Source organism: Miscanthus floridulus, chromosome 16, assembly GCF_019320115.1.
Source record: "Miscanthus floridulus cultivar M001 chromosome 16, ASM1932011v1, whole genome shotgun sequence".
NCBI lineage: Eukaryota > Viridiplantae > Streptophyta > Magnoliopsida > Poales > Poaceae > Miscanthus > Miscanthus floridulus.
In genome coordinates, this window is record NC_089595.1 from 118525790 (window position 1) to 118551285 (window position 25496).

The following is a 25496-nucleotide window of genomic DNA, read 5'->3' on the forward strand; positions in this document are numbered from 1 at the left end:
AACTAGGAGCTTCTCCATTCGTTCGTTCCTTCTCTTGTTATTGTTTCGTTTCCCGGTTTGGCTTTCAGGCAGAGAAGAGATCTAGTCTGCTCCCGGCGTTCCGGTAGGTACCCAGTGCTCCGCTTCGGCAGAGGCGCTGCTGGCTCCGGCCGGATCTGTAGCCACCGCCGTTCGTGTGTCTAACATGTAAAACGATGGAGGATTTGTCTGTCTCCCTGTGACTCCCTCCGCGGCGTCCTTGGCTGTTGCTTCCAATGCGCTCCACGAGACCCTCTCTGCCGATTCCTTCGGTTTCAAAATAGAGTTCGAGTTCAAATTGCTCTCCTTTATTTAGTTTTTTTTTCCTGTTCTTATTGTCAACTTGTTCTTGCCTCCCCCAATTAGTTTATCTTCAAATTTCACCTGCACTACAAATACTAGCGCTGGTATGTGGTATTCCTCCTCCATTGAAAAGAAGACACTTGGAGGAGGGGAAAAAAAGGAATATTTATTTACAGAAGTGAAAAGATTGGTGTCCCCCACTTCCACCGTCTGTCTATTCTTGTACTACACTGATGAAATTTCCTGCAAAGTGCAAACGACAGACAGACGGTGGAAGTGGCTGTGTGATAGCAAAGGAAAACATCTGCGCTGCAAGTTGTGTAGTGCGATCTGCACAGCACCCGCTAACGTGCAATAGACTGTAGTTGCCCATCTACGGAGTACTTGTGATTAGGCATCATGCAATCTGCAGTCCTGCACTGTGGTTTCGCGTGGTCATAGTTGCCATCATCTTTTACCGAACCTTTTTTCCCCCCTGTCTGCCTAGTGGTCACCTTTGTTAACCTTTCTGCTCATACATCATATAAACAGATTTTTGTAGTAGTACAAGAATCTAGGGTTATGGTTAAACAACTGTTATTTCGTACTACTTTGTGCTATATCAACCACACAAGGCATGTGGGATTTGTTCAGTGGGCTATCTTGAATCTCTTGCCTAATGCTACTGTGGAGCCTCCTGTTTCTCTGTAAAGTACTGTTGATTTGTTTTGTGTTGCCTAGTACTCACTCTTTTCCCACACAATAGGATGTGAAATTTTTCAAAAGCTGGTTTCACATCAGATTCTACCCTCTACCTGGCCTTTTCTAATCTACTATTGCTTTTTGTTAACCTGCAGGTCTATTGGCTCCTTCCAGAAACTGAAAGCTCAGCTCAAAACCTCACCATTCTCCTCTCATTCTTGAAAGTGGCGAGAAATGGATCGTGATGATGTGGCTGGCTTTGTTAGTGGAGGTTGCAAACATTCCTGCTGAGACTTCTAACCCAGTACAGTAGATGACAGTAGAGTTTTGATTTCCGGAAGTCAGGCAGCGGGTTCTTTTCTTTTCATCTTTGGTTATGTTTCTTGATTGGAATGGACAGGGCCTCCCTAAACCTTGGATCTGGTGGTAATATTAACTCCTTGAACGATCCTTGTCACTCGGAGCACAGTTCAGCAAGCAGTTGAGTACAAAGGTACTGCCATTGGCACACTACTGTATTCCAACTTCTCTACAGACAATCTGAGAGCACTGAAAAGGAAGTGGGTTGATATGGCTGGAGTGGAAGGTCCTGAAAATCCACTGCTCACCCTTGGTCTGGGCCGTTCACCAAGTTCCTCTGAAAATAGCAAGGTTAGCTCCCCCACAGCTTGCATGATGTCTCCATCTTCACTGAAAGAGACTGATGAGGAGTCATCAATGGATCTTGGTCTCAATTTTGATCTTTGTCTTGGTCATGATACTGCACATCATCACAAAAAGCCATGTGCTGAGCATGTGCCATCAGCAGGTGCTCCCAAACTGGATCTTCAGTTGAGTTTGTCCACTTGTTCACCTGAATCAGCTGTCACCAATGCAAGTACTGCATCAATAAATGTTAATGATGGCTTAGAGACAGTGGCACCTAATTTGGTGACAGATGCTATTGGGGAAAAACTCGAGCCCTCCTCTAGTTGGGTTTTCAGGCATTATATAGCTTCATCATCATATGCTTCTGAAGCAACCTATAACTTTTCATTGCCAAAGATATCTGAAAAGGTTGATGATGCTGTGCCTTCTCCAAATGTCTCATCAGCCATTACAGTGAGTGTGAAAAGCCCAGCTACCTGTACTTCTGGGGGAACTAACTCCCAAAAACAGAGCATTAACACTAAATGCTGTCAGTTCCCAGGATGTGAGAAAGGAGCAAGAGGAGCCTCTGGTTATTGTATTTCCCATGGCGGTGGTAGGCGATGCCAGAAACCTGGGTGCCAGAAGGGAGCTGAGGGAAGGACCATCTACTGCAAAGCACATGGTGGTGGTAGGCGATGCCAGTATCTTGGCTGTACGAAGAGTGCTGATGGCCGCACTGACCACTGCATAGCCCATGGTGGCGGTCGCCGTTGTAGTCAGGAAGGCTGTTCACGCGCTGCACGTGGAAAGTCTGGCTTGTGCATCAAGCATGGAGGCGGCAAGAGGTGCCAGAGGGAGAACTGCAAGAGAAGTGCGGAAGCATTCTCTGGCCTCTGCATCTCTCATGGTGGTGGAAGGCGCTGTCAGTTTCCAGATTGTACAAAGGGTGCCCAGGGAAGCACAAAGTTCTGCAAGGCACACGGTGGAGGGAAGCGCTGCACATTCCCCGGCTGTACCAAAGGAGCTGAAGGTAGCACTTCTCTCTGCAAGGGGCACGGTGGAGGTAAGCGCTGCTCCTACCAGGGTGGCGGTGTGTGCCCAAAGAGTGTCCACGGTGGGACGCAGTACTGTGTTGCTCACGGTGGTGGGAAGAGGTGCTTAGTCTCAGGCTGTACCAAGAGTGCCAGAGGGAGGACGGAATACTGTGTCCGCCACGGCGGTGGTAAGAGATGCAAGTTTGAGGGCTGTGCCAAGAGCGCGCAGGGGAGCACCGATTTCTGCAAGGCCCATGGCGGAGGCAAACGCTGCTCATGGGGCCAGGAGGGCTCAAGCTTTGGGGTTGGTGGTCCGCCGTGTGACAAGTTTGCTCGTAGCAAGATTGGTCTTTGTGCAGGTCACAGCGCTTTGGTTGAGGATCACTGCGTCCATGGCGGCGGCTCATTAGGTCCTGCGATCAGACAGTTGACAGCTGATTGCAAGTCCGATGAGATGCAGGCTGCTGCAATGAAGGGCGATGCTGATATGGCGAACGGAGAAGACGAAGCTTTCCTGGGATGGAACGATGATGATTCTGTCGAGGCGCAGCCCAGTGCAACCCCGTTTCCAGAGGGCAGGGTTCATGGCAGTGGGCTGCTAGCTCTACTCTCCGGAAGAGGCCATGTCAGCGCCTGCCAGCTGCTCTGTCAATGGCGCGGCCTCGACTTCGTCTGCCATGTGCACCTGGATGTGATGTTGTAGGGGGGGCAATTTTCGTGGAGGATGGGTCGGTCGGTTTCCTGGGTTGGAGGTGTTGAGTAGTGTCGTTTGTGTCTTGGGGATCGCCAAAACTGTCGCTGCCGCAATGCTTGGATCCCGCATAAACAGCTGCCCCATGTAGCAGAAATAAGGGGGTGGCCAGGTCATAGTGTGAAGTTTGTCCAGTTATTGTTGTAATTAGTACTAATTAGTGTCGTTGTGGTGGTGTCTCTGTGTAGCGTGGCGTCTGCATTCTGTATTGCCCGTGATTGACTGCTCTATTAGCAGACAGAAATCTCAAGTTTGTTTGGTGTTCCATTGTGAAGTATTACTATCCTTGTGATAGTTTGTGTCATAAGCATTGCAAGTTTCTTTTGAGTGAAAAGCAGGGTGGGGACTGGGGAGTGACCATTTGACCTTGTTTCGTTTAGCTCTGTAGTCCGAAAATTCATGTTGCTTCTGCTGGTATGGTTGGATTTTGAGAAGCTTGAGTACCTGGTGTGCCATCATCTGATTGCAAGAAACTATCTTGTAGTAAAGCAATGAAAAAATAGCATCAGCTGGTTTATCAGCCGAACAGGGTTGTTGTGAGAGAAAAATACTATACCATAGCTGATAAGCAGTTCAGACAGAAAAGTATTTTTCTCTCACAACAATTAGCCGGAACGGTATTTTGACTTATTTTTCAGTCCTGCCGAACAGGCCTTTGGTGCCTGGCCTGGTTTATTAGGAGCAATATATTAGTGGCAAGTCATGGGTTTCCATTCCAGGCTTCTCTGGGAGTTTGTATTGATTGCATTGCAAGCTGTAGGGGAGGCCGGCAGAGAAGCAGCGATTGAGCACACTGCACACACACTCCTCCCAGTCCCAGTTAACCTGCTGTCCGGTCAGCGATTCCAGTTGTAGCCCCAGGCCAGGCAGTCGAAATCGGGCAGCGATCGATCCTGGTCCCAGCCAGTCAGAAATCAGAGTTGCAGCTCTGACACACAAGGCTGCAAGGAATGAACTGACACCGATGCCGGTGGCGGTCACGGGGATCTGGCGCCGCGCTGGGCTGTCCGCGTCCGGATTTCCTTGAGAGGAGGGAAACCATGCACGAGCAGGACTTTTACTAGTGGGATTTGGTTTGACTTTGACATGGCTCTGCCTGTGACCTGAGTACCTGACAACGGGTGGAGTCGTCGTTGGAGAAGGCCAATCGTTGCCTGTCGGAGTCCGATGCCAGCAGACGGCCAGTGCGTTTCTCTCTGTTCATCTCTCGGGCGAGCGCTTGTGCTCCGATCGGTCCGGGGCCCGGGTCTGGCTTCGACGAGGCGCGAGAGGTCCATCGGCATCCATGACATGAGAGGTGGATACACAGGATTTGATGTGGACTCGGCAGCACGCGCAACGCGCTGACGAGGTTGGTGAAGCGTTCTCTGACTCGGAGTTGTCAGTTTTTTTTAGCAGAAGATATCTCGGAGTTTTCAGTTGTTTTTTTTACGAAGCTGTGCACACAAAAGCAGATATCGATAATATCATAAATAACGTTAGTAATGGAAACTATTGTTTATCTCCCATGCATGCTTCGATCATCATTCAATCCATTGGTTGAGCTTGATTTGGCATGGCCCATCCTCCCATGCGGCCCATGGAGTTATCGGGTGAATGATGAGAGGACGGACACAGCAAGAGGCAGACGCGGGGTGAGGTGAGTGTACCAGACTCCCGTCCTGGTGCCGGCGGGCGGCGGCTATGAGCCTATGGCTACGGCTACCTACTGTCCCCAACGGACTATGCATCACGTTACGGTAAAGGGATGACCTATTTTTGCGAATGTCTGTCTCTCTCCTCGACCCAAATATGCGCCGTGACCATGTGTGGCCCTTAGGAGACCGCGCAGGAGGCGTCGGGGTGGGGTGGGGCGGCGAGGCGGGCCCGTGATGGGGAGCCGCCGGCGCGGCCGACGCTGCGAGGCGGGCCCACGGACGATGATGGCGAGCCGGGCCCGCGACGGGGAGCGGCCGGCGCGGCCGGCTCGACGCTCGGCGGGGAGGGAAGCGAGCGGCGCATGCAGGGATCTGTTGGGGGCCTCTCCTTTTGGGTCCGCTGTCGGAAAACGGAAGGTTTGGGTGCATGACCCTTTTTTCTGCGTGACCCAGACGAACGAATGCATCTCGTGTTTAGGTGATGGCTGTCGGAGACCGTCTTGAGTTGCCATAACCGGAACACGTGTGCACGGTTTAAAACAGTCTGATCTTGTTTTCTAGATCTTCTTTTGTCTAATTAAGATCATAATTTTTAGGCTAAACACCACATATCTTACAGGGGCTACATGGACTCGCCCCGGGCTGTAGCCCGGGCAGCCCGGGCCCTGGATCCACCCCTGGTCTTGAGCTGCCCTAACCGGAACACGTGTGCACGGTGGTTTGAGTCGCCAAACACAATTCTAACTTCGTATAGGTTCAAAGAATTGTGTATTTTTTTTTGACGGGGGAGTAACTGTAAAAAAAAAGTGCTAGTTTGGCTTTTGGTTCCGGTAACAGTACTCATTTCAGCGAACAGCCACGCGAGCCCACCGTTGCAATGTGCGGTCTACGGTGAGGACACTGTGAGTGAGGTGTCTTGTCCAGGCTGCAGACGGACACAGGACAAGAAGGTTCAGAGAGAGAGAGAGAGAGAGGCAGCCTGGACAAGACACGTGGCGTCCGTCTCCGTCAACGCCCGGAAACCGCGACGCAACTGCCTCGTTCGTTATCCAAAGCACACACTCGAACGCTGCGGGCTGCTCAGCTCCAGCAGGCATCAGCTCTGGCACGCTGGCTGGCTCCCCCGCCCCACCGCGTCCGTGCGTCCGTGGAGAGGAGACGGCGACCGGTCGCCCGCCGACCCGTGCGTCTCCACGCGCAAACCCTCCACCCCTGACCAAATCAAAGCCATCAGCAATGCTGCTGCTTCCTCCTCGTCTTCCTCCTCCACCTCAACTGCCCATGCTCCCTCCAGTCCCCTCCTGCTGCCCCAAATCCTCTTCGGCCCCTCTATCAGGCCTCTCCCGCAGCTCCTGATCACACTCGCTCGCGCGCCATGGGCGGCCGCGCCTCACGCCACCGCGCGCAGCCGCACGACCAGTCCTCCCACCACGCCTCCTCCCAGCCTCCGCAGCCGCCGCCCAAGCACCACCACCACAACCCCAACAAGCCCAAGCAGCAGCCCCCACCTCCGCGTCCTCCGCCGCCACAGCATGCTCCTCCCCCCGCCCCCACATCCGCCTCCCCCGCCCCCGCCCCCCCGGGCGGGGCGACGAACATCGGCCGCGTGCTGGGCCGCCCCATGGAGGACGTGCGCGCATCCTACACGTTCGGGCGTGAGCTAGGCCGGGGCCAGTTCGGCGTGACCTACCTAGCCACGCACAAGCCGACGGGGCGGCGGTACGCGTGCAAGTCCATCGCCACCCGCAAACTCAGCGCACCGGGACGACGTGGACGACGTCCGCCGGGAGGTGCAGATCATGCACCACCTCACGGGCCACCGCAGCATCGTCGAGCTCCGGGGCGCCTACGAGGACCGCCACTCCGTCAACCTCGTCATGGAGCTCTGCGAGGGCGGGGAGCTCTTCGACCGCATCATCGCCCGGGGGCACTACTCCGAGCGCGCCGCCGCCGCGCTCTGCAGGGAGATCGTCTCCGTCGTGCACAGCTGCCACTCCATGGGGGTCATGCATCGCGACCTAAAGCCCGAGAACTTCCTCTTCCTTAATAAGAGGGAGGACTCGCCGCTCAAGGCCACGGATTTTGGGCTCTCCGTCTTCTTCAAGCCCGGTAACTAACTAATCCCCTTCGCTCTTCACTACTGTGTTCACAGGGATATCCATCGTTTTCGGATGCCTTTTCGATTTCAGTCCTACTCACTCTACTCACTATGTATGATTCTGCTGAGATTCGATTACTCACTATGTATGTATGATTCTGCTTCGATTCCATTCCATAGATATAGATAGATGCTCATCCTCATCCTCATGTGGGAATTCAGCACATACCAAGACTAGGAATCATTGTTGTTTGATTGCCTTGTGCTTTAACTAGAGTCTAGAGGAGGAATCGTTGTTGTTTGATTTGGTCTCAGCGATCCAGCTCCCACTCTGTAGCGTGTCCAACTCAACTCAAACTGAAAACGATCGATGATTGGATTGCAATGCAGGCGAGCAGTTCAGGGATCTTGTCGGGAGCGCCTACTACGTCGCCCCGGAGGTGCTCAAGCGGCGATACGGAGCTGAGGCGGACATATGGAGTGCCGGAGTTATCCTCTACATCCTGCTATCCGGCGTCCCTCCTTTCTGGGCCGGTACGTGTCCCTGCGCCCTGCTGCGTAAACCGACCAGCCACATCCTGAATGCCAATGCCATTGTCCCCTTACTAACACGACACGGATGCTCTGTCTTCTGTCTCCCCTGATTTTGGTCTTGGTTTTACCAGAGAACGAGGATGGCATATTTGATGCTGTTTTGCGAGGTCATATTGATTTCGCATCTGATCCCTGGCCTTCCATATCGAATAGCGCAAAAGATTTGGTCAAGAAGATGCTGCGCCAAGATCCCAAGGAGCGGCTTACTGCTGCTGAAATTTTGAGTAAGTATCCGCTAGCGCTATCGTCGAACACGTTTCTCGACCCCTCCCATCCATTGCCAATCCTGGTTCTACTGATTGGGGGTGCTGCTCATCATGCCAAGTGCACTGCCTATTTATCTTCTTCTGTATACAAGCTTTTTATGCTCTCTTTGCAAAATGAGCCTTCATTCTTGCTCTGTTTGTATATAGTGCCTCAATCTAATACATTAAGCACACAGACCATCCCTGGATTAGAGAGGATGGAGAGGCCTCAGACAAGCCACTAGACATTACAGTAATAAGCAGAATGAAGCAGTTCCGGGCAATGAACAAGCTTAAGAAGGTTGCCTTGAAGGTAAACAGATCTTCCGGATTTTTGTTACTGTTTCTCTCTTTTTAGCACTCCAGTCCTTAATAATACATGAACCATCTTGACGTCGCTTCTGTTACAATCAGGTTGTTGCAGAGAACTTGTCAGAGGAAGAGATCGTGGGCTTGAAAGAAATGTTCAAATCCCTGGATACTGATAACAGTGGGACTATAACGCTGGAAGAATTGAGAGCTGGTTTACCAAAGCTCGGCACCAAAATCTCTGAATCAGAAATAAGGCAGTTGATGGAAGCGGTAAACTCTTATCTTGTAGCCCCATAGCCTTAAATCATAATGCTTCCCTTGTTCACATAATGTGATGCAACTGCCTGTTATGTGAAAATGCCAGTGGTGCACAAAATAGTTGTAGTGGATGTGTTCTTATTTGATAAGGGAGGAAATAAATAATACCATATGACTTTAATCAGTATGATGACATTGTGTGAGTTTGAACCTTTCACATTTCTAGTAGTCTGATGGATCATGTGCTTTTCGTTCAAGTTCATTCTCTCCAGAACCATTCTGGGACCATTTCCACTCTTGTTAATTGTTTTCCCTTCATGAACAGGCTGATGTTGATGGAAATGGTACCATTGATTATGTTGAATTCATATCAGCAACAATGCACATGAATAGATTAGAGAAGGATGATCATATATTTAAAGCATTCGAGTATTTTGATAAGGACCATAGCGGGTAATTTCACTTCTAACTCTACTTTTTCATTACTTATGTACTGAGTTTGACCTTTAACATTAACTTTTGTTGCTTGCACATTCCTGTACAGGCACATTACAGTTGATGAGTTGGAAGAAGCTCTGAAGAAGTATGATATGGGTGATGAGGCAACAATTAAAGAAATTATTGCTGAAGTAGATACAGATCATGTGAGTAATTCCAGGAAACCCAAAATAATATCACTTGCTATTATTTCATAGGAAGCATTATCACTGTTTAGATCTTGGAGACTTTTGGCACATTGAAGGAGATTTTGTTTTTAAAAAACAAGCAGTTTTTCTTAATGCAATAAAGTAATGAAATTTATTTACACCAATAACAAGCACCTTGAGTCTGAACAGTGGTTCAACTTGTTTCGCTAGTAATCAAGAAACCATTGTCTTTACTATACATTTACTGGTAAGCTAAACCATCATGTTATCGGGTCCTCTCTTAACAATTGGAACCATATGGCTCACATTATTAAGAAAAGACTAATGATGAAAGAACTAATTGTGATGTTTGCTATTTAAATTCACATGAATTGCTTAGTTCAGTTGCTAAGTGCTATTTGTCTTTTGGTTTTACTACGTAGGATGGGAGAATCAACTACCAGGAGTTTGTTGCTATGATGAAGAATAATAGCCCCGATATTGTTCCAAATCGGAGGCGCATGTTTTAAGGCTCTCCTACCAGTCCTACGTTTAATTGAAAAAAAAGGCTTCTAAGATATTTTCCAGTGTCAGAGAGGGGAGCAACTCATACTCTGAAGTGGAACCCTCAGCCAGGCACCTGTGCAATGATATTCCATACTTGGACAAGTTACCAATCATGGTTGACTGCCTTTGTGTGCCCCATCTACATGGATGGTAGGAGGTTCTTTCTGGCGCTTCCATGTTCTACCATCTCATCTTACGATATTTCCATGTATCCTTAATGAGGCGTGCCTTATGGTCTAATGTTTCCTGCCTCTGGATCTTTTATGTAAGAAATGGGCTTGTAATACAGTTCCAAATTATCATATATCAGGCAAAAAGTAATGCGATGTGCCTTCTGATCCTCTCTCCCTCTTTTTCTTTTCTTTTTGGTCACTGGATCATTTATGTGAGAAACCTGGCTTTGTATGACAGTCCCTGGTGACGATACCAGACAAGATTATACTTTGTAACGAACATAGCTCGACTTTTAATTTCCATTTCCTCCAGTGCAAAAGTACTAGAATCAATAATGTATCATAAAATATTGTTTAGCTCAACTTCCAAATATTTAAGACTTCTTGTGACCAAATTCGTTGCTGTAGAGTAGTTCGAATGGCACAAAGCAGAAAATAATAGCTGGTACAGGACACCAACCACTTCACATGTTCACATGAGCAGGTCTGAGCACTTTCGATGCTTTCTCCAATTAACACATGAGCGCATGTACATATCTTGAAGGGTATTTCCAAGATGCATTTATATATGCTAAATGCCAAAGCTTCAGGCAGCATTACACGACAAGATGTTGTATGAGCTTATGTGAAATCATTACATCTTGGTCATCCGCAAGATGAGATATTCTGAAATGAAATATGACTAACAGAATACTCGGCCTCTAAACCATCAGCATATCCAACGCATAGCGATAGGTCAGATGTACAATAATAGGCTTCCTTTCCTGCACGAAATGAAATTTACAGTGATGTCGCCCCAATCAAATGTGAGCTCGTCAGCGAACTGCGATCTTTTTCATCTTCGATGATTTGTGCTTGATGAAGAGAGCCGCTAGCATGCTTTTAGTGCCAACAGGGGCCTTTTGGATTGCACGACCTTTAGGGTTGTCGAAGGAATGAAATGTTGAAAATTCCTTTACACCAGATAGGTTCTGAAAAGAAAGGCATGGCCTATTAATTTACAAAGTGAAATAAAAAAAAACAAAATATACACAATGAGACCTTTTAAACAAAAAAAGATACAGATTTGGCCATATTCAAGCTTACCTTAGTGCCAACCTTTTGCATAGCATCAGAACTGGTGCTCCTGTTAAACTGCAGAGACCTGCGCATAGGAGAAGCAGACCGGTCCTTACCTGAAACATGAGAGATTCATACGGAGAATTCAATCTGTGCATACAAACAAAGCAGAAAACAACTTACAGGAAATTAAATTGCAGTATGAGTTGATACACAGAATGATTAAATCACCTGATGCAGGTTTTGATGGTGCTGTGTCCACTAGGCTGCACAGAAGCAGATGACACCAGAAGTACATAAACCCCATTGCACTAACGAACAAAAAATAAGTTTTATACAAAGCTGAACAAAAACTGGAAGAATTCTTACGCAAATGTAGGTTTATGTGTGTTTGCTTTGGTACTGTTCTCTGAAGACAGATGCCAGGAAAGGGTTTTTGCTGCACCAACGAAATAAAAAAATATATTTTTTTTGTTTAATATGGTACATTGCATGCCTTGAAACTTCATCATGAGCAAAGAGAATAGACAAGAAGGCCCACCCAAGGGATAAGGTCTAGGCTTGGCTTCCTGATCAGTGTCTACTTGCTGGTGTCCATGCGCCGGGGATCTTTTATAACCAGCTAGCTTGGCAGATAAAAATGGAGAGTCAAAATTCAGCACCCTTTCTTTTGTAATCAAACAGTGTGTGAGCTCTTAGTTTTACATTCACTTACGTGGTAGGATATAGTGCTTGTGGTGTTTTATGTTTGCTCCAATCATTTGCTGCTGCCTGAGGCCTTCTTTGTCTGTGTAGACTTGGCATGTGAAGATTTGCTACAGATTTGAAAATAGATCAGTATTTGAACCAGAATGGTTTCATCACCCTACAATGCAAGTATTGCAGATAAGTGGCATTACCTGGTTCAGACGTGCAACTTTCAGTTCATAAGTTGACACCTCAGAAGCTTGCTGTTCGAAAAGATCTGTCAATTTGTAGGCAACAGTACCCAGATGATCAACTGCATTGACGACGGCTCGTACAGCATAGTCTTTCAAGTTGTCCAGTACCCTGACATAAATTAACAACTTCAGTTGTCATAATATGGTCAGTGAACCTGAATGTTACAACTGAAAAATGTCCTGTGTTGAAATAAGAGTATACTGCAAGTTCGAGTTCAGTACACCATCGATTCATTAATAAAAGATATGAAAGTGCACATCCTATCTATTTATAAAATTAATTCTGCGCTGTGAAACAAGAGTGGGTCCCTGTTGCTAAAATTTCAATGCAGTGACAAAATTCAGACTAGAAACAGTACACAGACAGTTGTCAGGTAACTCCAAAATTCCAGATGATACCAAAAAATTATATCCTTCTCTAGCCAGTAGAGTTTGTTCTCTAGCCACGTCTCCACATCAAGTCCCTTCCTCACACCTGTTGCCGTCCTTGCCTTAGTTGGCTCAGTCCTGTACACCTATCATATGTAGTTGGGTAGTTGCTACCAGCACATGCTGCACCCACGCTCCGATTGAATTCTTGAACCCTTGCGCGAAATGACAAAATAGTGCTAGATACAGCATGCAAGATGCAATTGTACGAGGAGCAACCATGGCTGGCCGCTGTGGTAAGAAGTGGGTAATTCCTTCACCCTTGTGGCATTGAAATGCAGGAGCAGGATGCAGGAACGCGACTCACATCTGCTTCTGCTCGCTGTTGAGGTAGGCCTTCTCGCAGTACTCGGAGGCGGAGTAGAGCTGCGGCCGCAGGTTCTTGAGCTCCTGCACACCATCATCGTGAAACAGAAATCCAGCCGGATCCCCGGTGAAACGGAGCACGAACTAGTTTTTTTTTTTAAAAAGGGAATATTTTGAGGGAATTCCTCGTGCCATTAAAAAGATCGTAATTCCCTGTGAGCCAATTAAAAAGTTCAACGGACTTCAGCGCCACTGCTCTAACTTTTTTTTTCCTCCATGCCACTGCCGTCAGATTGGGTTCTAACGGTGCCAAACTGCAGGTGTGAAAAATCGAAAATACCTTAGATCTAAATATGCCATTAAATTTTTTTAGTATCTTAACAACTTCAAATGAAAAAACTCAAAACTATAAAGTTGTAGATCTCGTCGAGATCTATAATTTTCATATAAAAATAATCTTCATTTAATACTGTAAAAAAGATATAATTTTTCTAATATATATTAATCATATTAAATCATATCTTTTTTTTGCGGAATTAAATGAAGATAATTTTTATATAAAAATTATAGATCTCGACGAGATCTATAACTTTCTAGTTTTGAATTTTTTTTATTTGAAGTCGTTAAGATGCTAAAAAATTTAATAACATATTTAGACCTAAGGTATTTTTTACTTTTCACACCCAACAATCTGACAGCAGTGCCATAAAGGAAAAAAAAAGAGCCAAATCTAACAGCAATAACGTGGAGGAAAAAAAAATAAAGCAGTGGCGCTCGAACTTTTTCAGAGGAATTGCAATCTTTTTATAATGTCTCACCAGGAATTCGATCGAATATTTTTGTGTGTGCGTGTATGGATGGATCTAGGAATGCGCGGTTCGGGGAGCACCTGCAGGGCCTTGATGAAGCTCTTGCTGCGCTCTATGGACGCCTCGTCGACGGTGGTGGGGCCGGCCCCGGCCCCCGCGACCCCGCCCCAGGCGCCGGCCGCCGGCGGGCAGTGCTGCGGCGGCTGCATTCCCCCTCCGGCTCTCTTCCGCTCCAGCGGCGGGCGTACCGGCGAGGGGAGCAAAGAACGGGCACCGGCAGGGAAGGGAGGACAAGGAGGCGGAGAGGGGAAGTCAAGGAAGCGCTCCACTGGCACTCGGTGGGCGGAGTGGGGTGGAGGGGAAGGAAGCGAGCGATGCCTCGCCAACTCCCACTCGACGCAAGCTTATTCTACTGCCACTGCCAGTGCCATCGCCAGTCTCTCTCCTGTTGACTCTTCGCGCGTGGGGCGTGCGCGTGCGCGTGCTGCCGTCGAGCGCTGGCGGTGGTCCGCGGAGGAGGAGGGGTGAGGGGTCCGGGAGGAGCGACCGCAGCGGTGGCTTTGATGGCGACGGGCGCGGGGCCGCCGCCGGTCTGTTCTGGATTTGAGGTTTTGCGATTTGGCAGGGGAATCATTGCTCACACATCGCGCACTCGCGCCTCCCCTGCCTCGCTGGTTGTTTGGTTGCCCCGCCGTGGAAAATGAACGCCGTTTTCACCGCAAGATTTGCATGCTACATTCCCATTTCGATTTCTCTGACGGCTCGTTTGGTTAGGTGTAATGGGAAGCAGGAACGGGAGTTTAGAGATACATGTTTACAAATCTCTTCTGCTGGGAAGGGAAGGAGAATTTAGAGGGCCAACTCCCACTAATTAGTTTTCTAGGGGAGGGGTGGGAATTGAGGGAGAGTTGTGTTCTTAATCAAAGAAAAGTAGATCCGCACCGTTCATCATGATTTGTCTTTTAATTTCTTTCTTAAAACCCCCATATCAAACAGTGGACATGAATTCTCTCTTTAATTTTTCTTCTTATTTTCCTTCACGAACAAAACAAGGGATTTGAGCTAAAAGTCAATTTCCCACCTTAATTCATTCTATCAACTTCCACAACTAATTCCCATGTCTCTTCCCACAGAGTTGCCAAACACACCCTGATGGTAACGAAATAATTAATGCCAGATTTCTATATATGGAGACAATTAATATCATATTCCTGTGATTGTAATAACGAAATAATTAATGTCAGGATGCCAAGATTCTTAATCAAATAGGAGTAGCTGTTAGGTTAACCCCACCTAAATCTATAAGCCGACGATTAATATATGTTTCGAAATTGGTTAACTGGAATAGCCGAAGACCGAAAAATTTTGCGGGGGTTAAATTTGGTTCACAGATAATGATATGATATTGCAAAACGACTTTTATGTAGGCTACTTTTAGGGAACATACGGCATATTCGTTTGGTCATAAACGATCGAAAATTTTTAGCTAGAACATTATTTTTCTCTCACACCAAACCAACCAACAGTAATAATCCACGATCGTTTCAGCCCCAGCCGAACAGGCTAATACTTGTTGCAATTTGGGTGTTGCTGTAACTTGTGGATACAAGGAGACTATCAACTTTGGCACGAAGAGCATTAGAGGTGCCTTGGATATTTTGGTCAAAAATGAACGGAAGAAAAAAAAAATTTCTGTGCGACTGGAAAGGCTAGAAACAATTCCTTTTTCTAAAATAAATTCGATTTCCCATCGGTATACAATGCTCCATGTAGTAAAACTCAAAAAAAAAAAAAAAACAAAGTCACCTTTCTGTTAAGGATTCTGATAGAAACAAGTCACCAACTGCTTCTGTAGAAATATGTACGGAAGGCAGCGGATCAGACCATGTAGCACTTTGCGTGGATTGGATTAAGTAAAATGCTGTTTCAACGCCGTATTTTTTGAGTACTATGTTTCTATAAAATTTAATGAAATACAAATATTTATATATTTCTCTATAATTCATAGAAAATTCTTGCACGGTGAACAGTGATGGCCAAAATTTCAGCAAAACCGATTTAACCAAAAAAGTCGGTTAACCAAATTTTTCATGATCTATTCGGTGAAGACTTTGATGCTATTTCGGCTAACCGAAAATTATTCGATTTTGAGCCGTTATATTAAACACTATTTAAATATATTTCTTTGAGACTTTATTTATCAGAAATATTTTTTGTTGCTTTTCCTTTTATTTTATTACATGATTCATTTTTTGTTACGTGCTTTCCAACCCAATTATGTTGTTGCATTAACTCCCGTAGAAGTATAATAGGCTTATGGTTAACCTATCAGCCGAACCGAAATCGACTTTGATCGGTTATTACTGTACCTATTAGTCTTTTGACAAAGAAAAATATCCATTAACATTTCTTGCAAACTAAAACCAAAACTGATTTTCACCCAATTAACTGGACGCTAGCCTCGGGGCAAGAGGGAGAGTGAGGCCGGTCGCCGGTGCCATGTAGATTTGCACTGCGGCACGAGAGACCGGGGGGATGAGTAGCTGCGCTGTGCACCGGCCGGACGAGCGGCTGGTGGCGTTCATCAATGCTTGTCGGCTCGGCCAGCGGTTCCGTTCGCTTGCTATTCATGAGTGAATTCTGAATGATTCCGACGAAGATTACTCGGGTGGTCTTCTGTTTATCTCCTCCCCAAATGATTTTCTTTTTTCTCAGTGCAGAAGGTACACGCAGACTGGTTGTTTTTATTACGAGTGGGAGTGCTTCATGAAAGCATAAGCATGGCACAGTTTCAGTTGGGATTTTGATTATTTTTCTATGGACGCATGTACTATTTTTTGATTTCTAGATTGTCCAACAAATAATCGATAGACCAAAGACATGGACAAATTTATAGCAGTTAGACCAGTTTCAGGGGTTTCACGAGTTTCATGATCATTAGATAAGCTAACGTAACAGCATTAATGAAGGGAGATAAGATAAAAGTATCATGTGATGAAATTTGTCCGTACTGTTTTCAGCGAAGGAGAGTCTTGAAAACAGTGACATGAAACCTCACTCGGAGTGACCTTAAGTCACTGTTTTATTCGAGAATTGATGAATAGTGTTTGGTCTATCGCGAGCTCCTAGACTTTACTAAAGCCAATAATATTCCAAACAACTGCCCTAATATGACAAGAAGAGACAAGTAGTGATCTTTAATATATCTTATAAGATCATATTTATATGGGAGAAATTCAGTTCTCCGATACAGGAGTACTAGTTAGGGAATGAGAACAACTTTAGTTGGGCCTAACCTAATTTGGCTGGATTATTACAGCTGGGCTAGTTCGTGGTCCACCAGCAAAAAGGCCCAAATAACTGTACAGGCAACCGATACGAATATGATCCACATCCACCTACGGGCAGCCAGCAGGGCAGGCTACGGCTCTGCTCTGGCGCGGCCGTACACCATCGGGGTGGGCGGCTCGCTGACGCTGCTCGTCTCCGACGCCGATCCGCCGCCGCTGTGCCTGGAGACGACAAGCTCCTTGAGGTCGGCGCTGGAGGTGCGGTGCGCTTGAGGATCTTGCCGAACTTGGCCTTGGGCCGCCGCCGGATGGCGATGGACACGTCGTTGGGGAACAGGTCCCGGCGCACGAACGCTCGGTACACGGTAGTGGCCAGCACGCCGGCGACGGTGACGGACGCGACAGCTGACAGCCCGACCGCAAGCGCCTGGGTGAGCGCGCTGGTCATCGCGGACGCGTACACCGCGGTGGCGATGGCGGCGCTGGTCACCGGGAACGTGTACGCCCACCACGCCAGCGAGAAGCGGACGCCCCGGAAGAAGAAGCTGACGCGCGCCACCAGCGACGCGTAGAGGAAGAGCGCGACGTAGTAGACGACCCTGGCGCCGAGGCCGAACTCGCCGCTGATCCTGGCCCACGCCACCGACGCCACGCTGGGCGTGGCCACGAAGAGGAAGAACACCGGGTGGAGGTCCCTCGGCAGCGGCACGTTGGTGGGGAGCCGCTGGTACAGCGTCACGAACAGGACCACGTTATGCACCGTCCCGACGGCGAAGAAGAAGAGCGCCGGCTCCCGGAGGCCCATCCGTGCACCGGGCAGCGCGCCCACGAAGTTGCCCACGACGGCCAGGTGGGTGGTCGGGCTCGCCACGCGGGACAGCCGCCACTCGCCGCCGGACATCCACTGCCCGTACATCTTGAGGTCGAGGAACAGGATGGGCGCCATCAGCTGGTACCACACCGCGTGGTGCAACGACGTCAAGGGCTCCGGCAGGCCTTTCGCTCGGAAGAGGCAGGCGATCCACGGGGCGAAGAAGAAGTTGACGCGGATCGGGTGGTGGAACTCGCGCCGGACCGCCTCGAAGTAGAAGACAACCTTGAGGAAGTAGATGAAGGAGACGAGCGCCATGAGCGCGACGGAGACTCACCAGAGCACGTCGTTCACGCCGGGGCTCACGCGGAGGAACGCCGTGGAAGGATCCAGCTCCAGCGTCTTATACAGCATCGCCTGGCTGCTCACGCCCATGCACACCCGGAACGCGCTGATCGGGAACCGCAGCAGGAACGGCCACGTCTCGTCCTCGGGCAGCACGGGGACCTCCGTCGCCCGGAGCGTCGAGAGCTCGGGCCCTCGCTCCTCACCGTCAGCGTCGGCTGCGGGTGGGTGGTCCTGGGCTCGCCGGCGTCGGGGCCGTGCGCGTCGAGCTTCGCCTCCTTTGATGGCGCCACGCTTGTCAAAATGGAGTACGGTGGCGAGCGAAGGCGATCACTCTCCGGTGCTGCCATTTGGGTGAATGAAGCTGACGCTAGAGAGAAGCTGGAGGTTTGCACTGCTTGCCGTGAACGAAGCCTCGGATGAGAAGAGCTCCTCACTCCCTACAATGTAGCACGACGATGCAGACCGTCCATGGAGATCGGAGGCCATGACAAGGTCGGCGCTGGAGGTGTGTGTTCCGGCAGGTGATTTTTCCCGGAGTCGAGCTGGTAAAGCCAGGGACGCAGTAGAAAAGAGTTGACAGAAGAACAGATGAGAACAAGAAGAGCACGCGTTCAAAAGTTGAGGGCACGCAGCGCAGCCATCTCAGATCAAAACAGTAACAAATATGTGGGGGATTCAGCGCGCGCGGCCTGATCTGCCGCCGTCGGCCGGATAATTTACTCGAGGTCATCGATGGAGCTTTGCTATAGTAGTTTTCTGCGACTGCGGCTGACGAAATCAATTACGACGACACTACGAGTCTACGACAGGCTTAAGTTTGCTACTAATTTCATATGCTGCTGTTATTTAAAACGAGGCAATGGTCTTGAGCAGTGATGGCTTAATCCAATGTTGCTTGATATATAATAGGTTGCTGGTTACATGTGACATGGATCTGCTGGAGACAAGGGTTATTTTGTGAAGGCTGTTGCTTGCTGTCTCGAGAAGGTGCAGCTTCAGATAGCAGTGCTGCAAAACTAAGACTCCTTCCGTTCTAACAGATCTATGTGAAATACCTATATATGATCTATGGGTCATTGACGCCGTTATGTTGACACTGTTTCATTACAAATTCCCTTGAATAAATGAGTGTTTTATGCAACATTATTTATCTTTTTCTCATGCAATATTCGTTATATCTTTGTGGCCATGATGGCACAATATTTCACGAATTCCTTGTTCACTTTGGTCACATAACTTGGAAGTAGTGAAAGGGAACTAAAGTACTTTCCCTATCTTGAAACACAAGATACTGAAAGTTCAAAATTTGTTCCAAATTACTCCATCCATCCCAAATTGTAAGTCATTCCAAGAATCTTGGAGAGTCAAAGTTTTTCAAGTTTGATCAAATTTAGGCCCTGTTTGGTTGAGCTGTGGCTGTGAGAAAAAGCTGCTGTGGGCTGTGAGCTGTGGAAAAGCTGCTGTGGGCTGTGAGCTGTAGAAAAGCTGAAAGCTGTTTGGTTAAACAAGTATAAAATATACCTTTTATCTTTATCTCTCTTGAAACAACTATGGAAGAGCTTTTTATTCCACCAATTTCGAAAAGCAGAAAGCCAAAAGCCAAAAGCAGGGTCAAACCAGCTTTCAAAAATGAACTATGGAAAAGCAGCTGCTTCTGAAAAAGCACCCTCCAAAAGCAGCCCCTTTGGTTGGGCTTTTGGCTTTTGGGGCCAAAAGCCAAAGCCAAAAGCCCAACCAAACAGGGCCTTATATAACAAAATAATAATATTTATCATACCAAGTAAGTATCATTGGATTCTTCATTAGTTATATTTTCATATTATACCTATTTGATGTCATCAATCTTTGTGTTTCTCTCTATAATTTTAGTCAAACTTGAAAAAGTTTGACTCTCCAAGATTCTTGGAATGACTTACAATTTGAGACGGAGGGAGTATAAAGTACCGTGGATTGCTCAATCCCATGCGTTCGTGCCTGCCTTTTAGATCTCATCCATGCATGTCTTTTAAACACCATCTTGATCAAAATGACACCTATATTTGGTAGTCGAGATCAATGGCATGCATGTATACCTTTTAAAAATTAAAAGTACGAATACTAGAAAATTAAGCAACTTGACAACCGAACAAATTAGTGACAGGTACATTAGTCTTTGTCAAACTCTTTATTTTTTTTTGTCATAAAATTGGTTGGATACCTTGTATTTCAGGACATAGAGAGTAATGTTTATTCGAAAGTGCGTGGAGCAATGCAAAATTTGAACTCTTTGGGTTAGTTTTTGTTATATGATAATAGATTATGGCAATTTGAAAGCAAGCATCGGATTATTTTTTATAACGATAGAGATATATAATTTAAAGGGGTGCTTTAGGTTAACTATTAGAAAAAACGAATGTGCGTAATCACAATAATGTTAGGATTATTTTTCCATGATGGAATAGTTGTGACTTTTAGAGATAGGCTAGATAGATAGCTATTATTGTTAACGATGATTAAGGTGAACCAAAATGATAGTAAGGATGTTTCTTCTCATGAATTGTCAAGCATGTCTTGGGTGGTGTTTTTGGTTAACTTTTGGTACTTGGGTGCAAATAAATTTGCTTATTGAGAGTCTACCGGGAGAGTTCTCAAACCAGCTTCTAAGTTTGGATCCAAAGTAGTTCTGTCAAACAATATTTTATAGGGAAATGAGCATGATTCCGTGAGTGACTCTATAAAATGAATTAGGAGGTTATTCGAGAAAAAAAACCTAGCTTCTCACCTTTTCTTCCGAGACAAAAGTATTTTCTACATAGAATTTATTTTATAAAATCACTTTTAGCCACATAACTACTTTTCTTAGAGAATAATTTTCGAGAAAAAAGACGTAGAAGAAGCTATGCCAAATAGGCTCTAACTATAACTATAGAGAAAATAATCTAGATGTTTGGTTGGGTGACATGCCAACGATGGGTATTTGGTATTTATTCCTCCATTTAGCAAGGCTGACGCCATGTACATCACATTTGCATTGCGCAAAGCTGATGACGTGTACCATTAGAACTGGTTCAGTACTCCAGTGTCTACCGCGTCGCGTCCGGCGGGCCAATGAAACCCAACGGAAGGCACCAACCAAAACAAGGTTGTAATAGTACATATGTACAAATGGCCCACATATAGATTTTATTTGGGGAATAAACATTGAATGGAAAACCTCAGGCCAAGTGCAAAGTCAAAAGCGTTCTTAAAAAAAAAGTTTTTCTTACAAAATGCGAGCTTTAGATTGAGGATACCATATACCATCATTCTTTTTCTTTTTCATTTTTCCCGGTCACTTGAAGCCTTAAGGTCATTTTGGTAGAATTTTTGGCGGCTTTGGTTCCGATTTTCTTTGTACAATATAGAGAGGAGTTATTTTTCTCTCTCCTTTTAAAATATAAACTAGAAGTTGATTAAGCTATTTTTTTGGTTTCATCGGCTCTGGCTCCTCCGCGGCAAGGAGGTGGAGCCCTTTGGAGCCATACCAATTAGGGCCTAAATTATTTTTGGCAAAGGCTAGATGATTTCGTATCATGAAGAAAATAGTTTGAGCACAAGTCTTTGTCACCAAGCCCTGCTGTAGCTTGGCATTTAAGTCTACCCTCTACCCACAAGCATTGGCAAGGAAACGAGCTACATCGGCAGTAGGAGAAGTAATCTCAACAAAATTTGAAGTTCAGCAAACAACCAACATGGTTGCCAACCAAAGCATCCATGATCCATTGAAGGTCAGCAAGATATATGTGAAATGTTTTTTGAGGCAAACAGGAGGGGTTTTCCCTTACTATAAATATATTAACTTGAATGAAGAAAGTCTAGACAGAGCAAATCAGGAAGAAAGAAAATGACAACTGAGTGTCTATCTATGAAAACAATATGCGGGAAGTATTTCTTCTTTGCCCGATGGATAACCACGGCAAATTCTCGACTGAAGACTTGTTTGGCAGCATCAATATTTGTGACGAGAATGACACAGTGCAGTGTCCCAAGATTTACAAAGGCCTCTCAGCGAATGATAAATATCATATACACGATTCCTATCTATCAGGCGACTGCTGTTCAGACGATGCAGCTCTGCTGCTTGCTTCCTACTTTCGCCCAACCTGCGGGCCACAGGCGCTGAGGCGCATAGACCAGTGGGCGAGCGGCCGCTTGTCCTGCAGTGGAGCCTCACCTTGCTGCATTAGACTGCCCCATCGGTGGTTAATGACCTTGCAGCAGCTAACGCTAGAGATCGAAGGCGATCATTCAGTCATTCAATCAAATCCAACTATTGTAAAGCGTCGCTTGAGAGCCTGACTACTTTTCAGGCACATGCAAGTTAGCATCTCCCTATAATATATAAATCAGTCATTGAAGCTGGCAAGATATATAATTCAACCAAAAAAAAGCAATTGAACACTACGGGAGAGGCAAAATTCCCCGAGTGTCGCTGGCTTCCCCGAGTGCTAAAAATCAGACACTCGGGAAAGAGAATCTTCCCCGAGTGTTGCACTCGGGGAAGAGAGGCTTTCCCGAGTGCCGCAGAGATCCTGGCACTCGGTAAAGAGCAGCACTCGGCAAAGGCCCTCTTCCCCGAGTGCAACACTCGGGGAAGATCGGCACTCGGCAAAGAAATATGTTACTTGACGGTTCACCCTGCCCACGCCGTTAAAACTTAAAAAAAAATCTTCCCCGAGTGCCTTCCCTGGCACTCGGGCCTGGCATTCGGGGAAGAGGCCCTTTTCCCGAGTGCCAGAACAGGACACTCGGGGAAGAGGCTACCTTCCCCGAGTGCCAGGAAAGGCACTCGGGGAAGAAATTTTTTTTTTGTCTCATTTTTTTGTGAGGCCTTCCCACATTATTTAAAACTCCCTGTTTAAATTTGGGACAATTTTGACTTTTTTTTATATTTCGTTAGTTTTTTCGTTTCGTTGAATTTTTTTTGCATACTTCGAATTTGAACTGCAGGTGCATGAAATAATGGAATTTGGTGATTCAAAAAATTATATTAATGATATTTGGTGTATGTTGAGGCCTTATCCAGAAACTCGCATGAAATGTCGAGCATCTTGTTGACGTAACATGACGAATAACTTGCGGGAAAAGTGTTTTTAAATTATATAAAATCCGAATGAAGTCCGAAAATCACGAAACTTGTCTGGGCGTCGTGTTATCGCATGTAGAGACTATGATAAAAAATCGAGAAGGTTTCGAACAAGTTGCGACGTCGGATGCCTAAAAACCAGATATCTCCGCATGCCTATACAAGTGATCATATGTAGAGATGTCTAGGTTTTAGGCATCCGACGTCGCAACTTGCTTGAAACCTTCTCATTTTTTTATCATAGCCTCTACATGCGATAACACGACGCCCAGACAAGTTTCGTGATTTTTGGACTTCGTTCGGATTTTATATAATTTAAATACACTTTTCCCACAAGTTGTTCGTCATGTTACATCAACAAGATGCTCGACATTTCATACGAGTTCCTGGATAAGGCCTCAACATACACCAAATATCATTAATATAATTTTTTGAATCGCTAAATTCCATTATTTCATGCACCTGCAGTTCAAATTCAAAGTATACAAAAAAAAATTCAACGAAACGAAAAAAACTAACGAAATATAAAAAAAATTAAAATTATGCCAAATTTAAACATGGAGTTTTAAATAATGTGGGAAGGCCTCATAAAAAAAATTAGGCAGAAAAAATAAAAAAAACAAAATTTCTTCTCCGAGTGCCTTCCGTAACGCTCGGGGAAGAGGTCCGTCCCCGAGTGCCAGGACAGAGCACTTGGAAAAGAATTAAAAAAAAAAAAGGCCCAGCAGGCCTTATCTTGACATAACCGGCCACCCCACACCCGCACGCCGCCCGCCCGTACGCGCTACCCCGCCGCCGCCAGCCCCCTCCGCCGCTGCCGCTCGCCGCGCCCGCGCCACCGCCACGCCGCTCGCCGGCCCAGCGCCACCGCGCCCCCGCAGCCCCCGCCGCCGCCGCAGCTCGCCCCCCGCGCCGCGCGCCCCCGCAGCCCCCGCCGCCGCCGGCGAGCGCGTGGAGTTGCTGAGGGTGGCTCCCCGCCGTAGCTCTCACTGGATCCGGCCTCGTCGGGTGGAGGCGGAGGACCACCAGCCCCGTCGGGTGGCGGAAGGCCGGCGAGATGGACTTCGAGCGAGTGTGCACAGCGGCCGCGGCTCCGGTCAGCTGAGATCTCGAGGTTTTCTGGTCTGCTCTTCTCTCGTGGTTTCTGAAACAATGTTTGCTTTTGCTCAGATCTGAAGTCAAGTAGTAGTAGGGACTGCTATGAAATTAGTTTACCAGCCAAGGAACTGTTGTAACTGCCATTTATGAGTAGCTGCTTGCCTGCTTGCCTGCTTGCTATGAAAAATGATTAAGGCCTGGGCCGATGTGGATGTCATTAATTGTAACCAATACATGAGCAATGCACTGCAGATTAGTATAACTTTATAACCAATACGGGCCTTCCTTTTTTTGTGCTGATTCATTGCTAATAACATTTGACCCTTCTTTATGTAGTGCCATTTAATTTGCTTGCAAGCAAATATCAAGTACAGATTTATCATTTTTTGCCCTTAGTTTAAGTAGCAGCATATTATCTTAATTTTCTGTACTTGAAATCAGCTGGTGACTAGAATTTGGAAAGCCACATGACCTGTATGCTTTGAAAACAAAATTTCGAGCTTCCTCTGTTGGCTCTGCACCATCAGTATTGAGAGGTAGTAACAAGCATAGCTGCTTCTGTTTTCGGTTCAGCAACAATGGCTTATTTGTCTTTTGCTTCTTCTCTATTCAGCTGCTGCTCAATGGTTGATATCTACAGCTGCAGTGTAATAGCTCGAGCCTAGCATGTCTTTTAGCATCTCAGTTAGCAAGTGGTGAAGCTGCTGTTCAGCATCAATAACAGCATAAATTTGATAAGTTCAGAGACCGACTCTGCTTTCAGGTTTGTGGTTCATTCAACTCAACGTGGTCTTCTTTCTTGTGCTCTTTTTGTGCTGCAGAGATGAAATGTCTAACTAGCAGTAGCACTTGTTTATTAGTAGCAGCATGTGTGCCAGTCTATCAACGTGAAATGTCTGACTAGCTATAGGACAATGTGTCAGCATTCGTGCCAGATTTGTTGATGTGTTGGCTTTCGTGCCGGAAATGTGGTTGTCGGCCTTCGTGCCGACGTTTTTCTTGCAGGTTTTGGAAACCTCCCCGTGCAGGGGAGGTGCTACCGAAATTTTCAACTTTTCTTTACACTCCTTACATTTTTATCTTGTCACTCACGTGCAATCTCCTCTCTTTTTTGCAGCATCAATCGGGGGCGGCGTCGAACCATGTCGAAGGGTCGCCGGCATCGCACGTCGGGCCATCTCCACCTGGACCGTCGCCGGGATCGCACGCTGGGGCGTCCCACCCCTCAGTCACCGTGAGCCGCCTTCGGAGTCGTTTTTATGTATTGAACTTGTGAACTTGGAATAGTGTGTACTTTTGAACGTGTGGTTTGTAATATATTGTGGATTTCGGACAAATTTGGTCGTTTGTGATATATAAATGTGGTTTGTGACA

The 25496-nt window shown here is 46.7% G+C and overlaps 2 protein-coding genes, 1 long non-coding RNA gene and 2 pseudogenes across 4 annotated transcripts; 3 read left to right on the forward strand and 2 right to left on the reverse strand.

Moving 5' to 3' along the window:
• The first annotated feature begins 1165 nt into the window (after positions 1–1165).
• On the forward strand, positions 1166–3691 carry LOC136511516 (uncharacterized; annotated as a pseudogene).
• A 2549-nt stretch (positions 3692–6240) lies between these two features.
• Positions 6241–10090, forward strand: LOC136511517 (calcium-dependent protein kinase 15-like). Its single transcript, XM_066505564.1, is given in 9 exon segments — positions 6241–6807; positions 6809–7163; positions 7543–7686; positions 7818–7970; positions 8189–8304; positions 8406–8573; positions 8887–9014; positions 9106–9205; positions 9631–10090. Coding segments are annotated over 9 exon segments (1629 nt in total). The 5' UTR covers positions 6241–6429; the 3' UTR covers positions 9718–10090.
• Positions 10091–10230: 140 nt separating this feature from the next.
• Positions 10231–14141, reverse strand: LOC136511519 (probable protein ABIL4). The gene is made up of 9 exons (XM_066505565.1): positions 13552–14141; positions 12664–12746; positions 11886–12036; positions 11702–11801; positions 11528–11608; positions 11356–11425; positions 11218–11252; positions 11014–11102; positions 10231–10898 (listed from the first exon to the last, which is right to left on the reverse strand). The coding sequence occupies exons 1-9, from the start codon at positions 13678–13680 to the stop codon at positions 10743–10745; spliced, it is 894 nt and encodes a 297-aa protein (XP_066361662.1). The 5' UTR covers positions 13681–14141; the 3' UTR covers positions 10231–10742.
• Positions 14142–16892: 2751 nt separating this feature from the next.
• On the reverse strand, positions 16893–18406 carry LOC136511378 (S-type anion channel SLAH3-like; annotated as a pseudogene).
• A 5352-nt stretch (positions 18407–23758) lies between these two features.
• LOC136513588 (uncharacterized) lies at positions 23759–25496 on the forward strand. 2 transcript variants are annotated; one of them, XR_010773388.1, is made up of 3 exons: positions 23759–24146; positions 24736–24885; positions 25240–25496. It is a non-coding gene; the product is annotated as an uncharacterized lncRNA (long non-coding RNA). The 2 variants fall into 2 exon arrangements; XR_010773387.1 differs by having other exon boundaries at positions 23763–24138.

Coding starts and splice junctions, on each gene's coding strand:
- LOC136511519 (XM_066505565.1), bottom strand. CDS start 13,680: ATGCAGCCGCCGCAGCACTGCCCGCCGGCGGCCGGCGCCTGGGGCGGG. Junction 12,747..13,551: donor GCTTCATCAAGGCCCTGCAG/GTGCTCCCCGAA, acceptor GATGGTGTGCAG/GAGCTCAAGAACCTGCGGCC. Junction 11,609..11,701: donor CAAGCACTATATCCTACCAC/GTAAGTGAATGT, acceptor CTGCCAAGCTAG/CTGGTTATAAAAGATCCCCG.